Source organism: Elephantulus edwardii, unplaced genomic scaffold, assembly GCF_000299155.1.
Source record: "Elephantulus edwardii isolate Elephantulus edwardi_28Jun2011 unplaced genomic scaffold, EleEdw1.0 scaffold00103, whole genome shotgun sequence".
Classification (NCBI taxonomy): domain Eukaryota; kingdom Metazoa; phylum Chordata; class Mammalia; order Macroscelidea; family Macroscelididae; genus Elephantulus; species Elephantulus edwardii.
Window position 1 is genome coordinate 8,163,499 of NW_006399853.1, and position 5,572 is coordinate 8,169,070.

At 41.1% G+C, this 5,572-nt stretch overlaps 1 protein-coding gene across 1 annotated transcript in view; it reads right to left on the reverse strand.

Moving 5' to 3' along the window:
- CCDC68 (coiled-coil domain containing 68) overlaps positions 1–5,262 on the reverse strand; it is a 32,096-nt gene extending 26,834 nt beyond the window's left edge. Inside the window, exons 1-3 of the mRNA XM_006891760.1 lie at positions 5,146–5,262; positions 3,554–3,640; positions 623–763 (exon numbers count right to left, since the gene is read on the reverse strand). Coding sequence (XP_006891822.1) covers positions 623–763; positions 3,554–3,640; positions 5,146–5,262 — 345 coding nt within the window. The remainder of the gene's footprint in view (positions 1–622; positions 764–3,553; positions 3,641–5,145) is intronic.
- Positions 5,263–5,572: the final 310 nt, after the last annotated feature.

Consider the following 5,572-nt stretch of genomic DNA (forward strand, 5'->3'; position numbering starts at 1 on the left):
AGAGAGAGAGAGAGATGCACAGAGAGGTAAACACAACACACACACACACACAATATCCAGCCACAGGGCATAAAATAAACACACATTTGGCAGTAAATGACACAATTAATAATCATTAAGTATGGAAATGCTTTTGCAAGCTTTTTTTTTAAAAAAAAAAATAAAAGTCTGCAAAATAAAACTCTGAAATACAAAGTTAATGAAATGTAAAAAAACAAAAGTAATGCTTTTCTCTGTATCAATGTAGGGAGCTCTGGCAGCCTGGTGGTAAGGAGCTGTGATGCCAACCCGAACGCATGTGGTTTGAATTCACCAGCTGTTTCACAGAAGAAAGATGGACAATCTCTTCCCATGTGACTTACTGCCTCTGAAAACCCACTAGTGTGTCAGTTCTTGGTCCATTCTGATGCAAAGGTACACAGTAACAATAGCATGTGTGAATGCATTTTGTGTGGATGTGTGTGTGTGTGTGTGTGTGTGTGTGTGTGTGTGTGTGTGTGTGTGAGTGTGTATGCATTTTGGGTGGATGTGTGTGTACGTGTGTGTCTACTTTGCAGATCCATAAATGCTAATAATCTCTCCTGTTGGCTTCATTGAGAAAACTGGAAACTAATGGTGATACCTTGATTTTTAGTACTTCATTCTCTTTGTTCATTTCCAAGAGCTGTAGATCTTTTCCTCTGATCTTTTCCATGAGCTGATCCAAACTGCAACAAGAGGAGTCCACCTCAGTCCCCGAGCCGTTCGGAATGTTTTCACGGTGCTGAAATGAGCAAACACAAAGATAACATGTTTTGTGGTTCTCCTCTATAAACTTGGACAAAAATAATACATGTTCCCTGGTGCCCAGTTACCATCCTAATAAGAAGTCCAATCCTTTAGCCAAATCAGGGATGATAATCCGGGAAAGAAATCAGCTCACCATCCAGATAAGAAAGTCTAGGATTAATTTGTTCTGCGGCTGTAGGATCCATAGGAAGTTATACTGGTATCCCAAAGATGGTGACCCTCTGAAGGTTCAAATCAGTTCTACGGGAGAAAGATGGGATTGGAAGCCTCTGAAAACCCACTGGCAGGGCAGCTATGAGCCGGTTCTGACTCAACGGCTATGAGTTTACGATCTCAAAGATCCTGGTGGATCAGTGGCAAAAAAAAAACACTCTCCCCATGAATAGAATAGGAATTTCTATCTAGGAATTCCTATCTTTTAATGTATTAATTGACAGGAAAATTCTTGTAGAAGGAAGATTGCTGGAAGAATGAAGGATCCAAAGGTCAGTGTTTCCCAAACGTTAATGAATATATGAATCTGGTGGCCTAGGGGCAAGAAGCTGCACTGCAATCCTGAAGATACGTGGTTCGAAGCAACCAGCTTCTCTGTGGAAGAAGGATGGGCAATCTCCTCCCATGCGCTTAACTGCCTCTGAAAACCTGCCTGAGGGTCAGCTATGGGTCCGTTCCAACTCTACATTAAACAACAACAGTAACAGCAATGTGAAAATGCAGGTTCTGGATCAGGGGATGTTAGGGAAGTAGGACCCAAAAAGCTCCATTTCTAACAAGCTCCTTGTGGTACAGACACTGTTGGAGCTACAGACGTGGAGGAACAAGGCCCTAGCTGGGTACTGCTGAATTCTCACAGCAACAGAGCCATGACCCCCCGGGGCATGGGAATGGCCTCTTGATGCTCAGCTCATTTGCAGGCTTTCCATGCCTGGAGGCGGCTGCCACAGATGCCCCGGCAGCACAAACCACTTCCGCTCCGTCCCATCATCAGCGTCCTTCTCTTCAGTCCACTCAGTGTTCCATTTCCAGTCTTCAGGTCACCTGGCGCACAGGCAGCAGGTGAGAGTGTTTCCTCCAACCTTCTGGAAGATTTTCCTCATGTGCATGAGACTCTGCTCGCTCTTCCTCTTCCTCCTTCCTCACTGGCTGCTCTGCCCAGATTCTGGCATAGGTTCTCTCCAAAATCTAAACTCAGGCAACCCCAGCATTCAAGCCTTAGAGAGAACCCCCCCTCTGTTTCTATCCACCTTGGACATTTTAGATAGAAAATCTCCTCTTAACTCAAGAACCATCCCTCCAGCTGCCCATTAGGACCTCCACTTGAGGGTCTACCTGACATCTCATCACAACAAAATGGAATTCTTATCTACCTCATCATTCTCACATTTAACTCATATTCTAGTGTCAAATAATTTAATTCAAGAAAATAACTGGAGTTCGCTGTGTTGCCTTGCAAGCCAAAGGTGGTAGGTGAAGTACTGATTCTATGTCACACCTTGGTCTCTAGTGGGCTCCATATCCATATTGTGGAGTGGCTAACACTGCACTTGACTTACCAAAGCTTAGCCTGGCACTATCCAGACAAGTCCAAGTGCAGACTGCTTGGTTGTAAGTCCATAAAAGTCTTTACTGTTTGTCCAATTATGTGGACCAATTGTTGTTGTTGTTGTTGTTATGTGCCATCAAGTAGCTTGCAATTCATGGTGACCCTATGTACAACAGCCCTAAACTCTGCTCTGTCCTGTGCCAATCTCACTGTCTCAGATACACCCATCCCGATTACCCCAGTCACTGAATCAATCCACCTCACAGAGGGCCTTTCCCTCCTGCACTGTCCCTCCATCCTACCAAGCATGATGTCCCTCTCCAAGAATGGGTCCCTCCTTACAATATGTCCAAAGTATGTCAAACCGAGCTTCAGAATCCTTGCCTCCAGGGAGCCACCCAGTTAACCCTTCCCAGGATGAATCTGTTTGTTTTCCTAGCAGTCCATGGTACCCTCAATATTCTTCTCCAGCATCACAGCTCAAAGGCATCAATTCTCCTTCAAATTAGATTTCCTGTTTAGAAATGTTGATGCCATAAATTCCGGCTGAGGTTGCATTTGCACATAAGCCTGAGGTTCCCTATGGTCAAGTTGACTTAGACTCATGGTGACCTCATGGGTGACAGAAGAGAGCTGTGCCACTTAAGGTTTCTAATGGCTTGTTTTCCTGTAGTCAGTCACCAGGCTGTTCTGTTCTTTTCTTTCTTTCCTTCCTTCCTTTTTTTGGTGTCTGAACTTTCAACATTTGAATTAGTAGCCATAGGCATTAATCTTGGGCATAACCCAGAGACATCTTAGATAATGAACCTGTTTAGAACACTCAAGGGTAGTCTGGTCATCCCATTTAATCCTATCGATGAGACTTCAGTCAAATGTTTCATCCATCCATCCATCCATTAACCTCTTCCCCTCTCTCTCTCTTCTTGCTGGGAAGTCAGAGCCAACTCATTGCTGCCCCCATTGCTTTCCAAGGCTATAAATCACTGGGGAAGGGTTTGCCATCTTTCCTCCAAGGAACAGCTTATGGATTTGAACCAACAAAAGTAGAACAAACTACGCATTTAGATCTCAACATTAACATCTCTAGACACTTTCAAAATCTTTTAGCGCTCATTTTCTAAAGGTCCAAAGAATCAATTGCTATATAAGAAAGTGCAGTCTATATAGTTTCACATTTCTTTCTCAAGAAATAAAAGTAATAAAAGGTGATGAATCCATTACCTGTGCATCTAGTTTGTTCTTCATAGAGTTGGGACCTCCGTCATCTTTAAACATTTGATTTCTGATCTTTTCCAGAGTAGTTCGAATCTGGAAGGAGGAAGAAAAATGTTTTTAAAGTAATGTAATAGCAAAGACTTTTTACCCCTGTACTAGTCAATTTAGTAGTAGGTAGCTTTGTTTTTCTGGTTTAACTACAATTTGATTTCTATAAAAAGCAACACTTGTATGTTAACCTTCAGATTTAAGTAATTGCATCAGCTTGGCTACCATTTAAGGGAGCCCTGGTGGCCTAGTGCATAAGGAGTTGTGTTGCTAATCCAAATACCATGTCTCTGGTAGGTTACATCTATCAGCCGCAACTCGGGACAAAGGTGGGCAACTTTCTCCCCCTTCTGATTCAGTGATAATAACTTTTGAGTTTTTAACTTCCATTTAGGTTAAGATTGTTTGTTGTTGTGTTCTGTTGAGTAGGAACCTACATACAGTGGACCCTCCAGTTGGTTTTTCAGAGTTTGTAAATTGCACAGAAAGAATTGCCCATTCTTTTTTGAGCTGGTGGATTTGAACCATATGCCTTTGGGATTGTGATACACCTTCTTAACTCTAAGCAACCAGAACATTGTTTAGCTTGCAAGTGGGGGGGGGGAAGCATTTGGTCTTTATAGCTTTCTTTTTGGTCAAACATAAAATATGATAAATTGGCATGATAACACAAACTATATGAAAAGTAATTACCACTTAGTAATTAGTATGTAATAGTCTTTGGTTTTAGTTTTTCTATTTAGTAATTTACCACTTATTTACTATTTAGTAATTAGTATAAAACAATTACTATCTAGTAATTACTACAAAAATAATTACCAGCTAGTAATTACTACAGAATAATTGCTATCCAGTATTTAGTACAAAATAATTGCTATTTAGTAATTACTACGGAATAATTACTACAAGGAGCTAATACAAATAGATATATAAAATATAGACTCTGTGTCCTAGTGACCTGTGGTATTCCAAGACACTCAAAGGTTAATTCTTTAACTCATCCAACAAGAGACCAGCTGCCCTTGTCAGAGGTTTTTCTTTTGTTATAAGAAATAGGGTTTTTTAAATATACCTATATTTTTTTTGTAAGTCATTATCTTCTTGGATTATTGTATGATTTCACATTGTTTTTAAACAAGCAAGCTGCCTATATGTATTCATGGCAATACCTACCACGAACTATGAAAAGGGGTAATGTAACAAGAGACACAAGTTTTAAGTATCTCCTTTCAGTTTCAGAGCTCATGAAACAATGGGAGAGAATATACGACAACAGGGAAGTCAGTGAGGAAGACTGGGGAACAAACTAAGCACTGTTAAGATCTCTGAACTCTCTAGGTCAAGGATTCCATTTTTCTAAGAAACATCATTTTCCTTCAGCTCCTCCAGAGAAATGACTGCACAGATATCCCAGTTTCAGCTAGGGAGACCATCTTTTTTTTTTAAGGAAGACCATCTTTGTCCAAGAAAAGAAACACAGCCCACCAACCTACATCAGCATTTGTTTTTTAAAGTCATATAGTTCTGTGTGTTTTCGGTCACTCACGTACCTTTCTCACATACTCTGTTTCTTCAAGAATGTGAGCCGATGTGGACCCACACAAGGGAGACTTCTCCTCTGTCTTGCCCCTTGGGGAAATTTCCGTGGTCACAGTGAGTGTTGTCATTGTGGAGGAGGTGAATGCTGGCCTGAGGGAAACACCAGCCTGTGAAGAACGCTGACTTCTTTGACTATGTGATCAGATGATTCCTAAAATGAAGGCATGTCTGTAAACAAGTCTAGTCAAAAATATTAGATTACTGGCATTTATATCTGCCTATAAATCTAGAAAATCATATAAAAGCATGACCACCTGAGTCACCGATCAGAACTTTTAAAATGAAGCACTGAAACAGATGTGGGAGAGAACTGTTTAAAAGGGATGTATTGTCATGACAGGAGTCCAGAATGAAGGCTGCACAATGGAGTGGACTTGG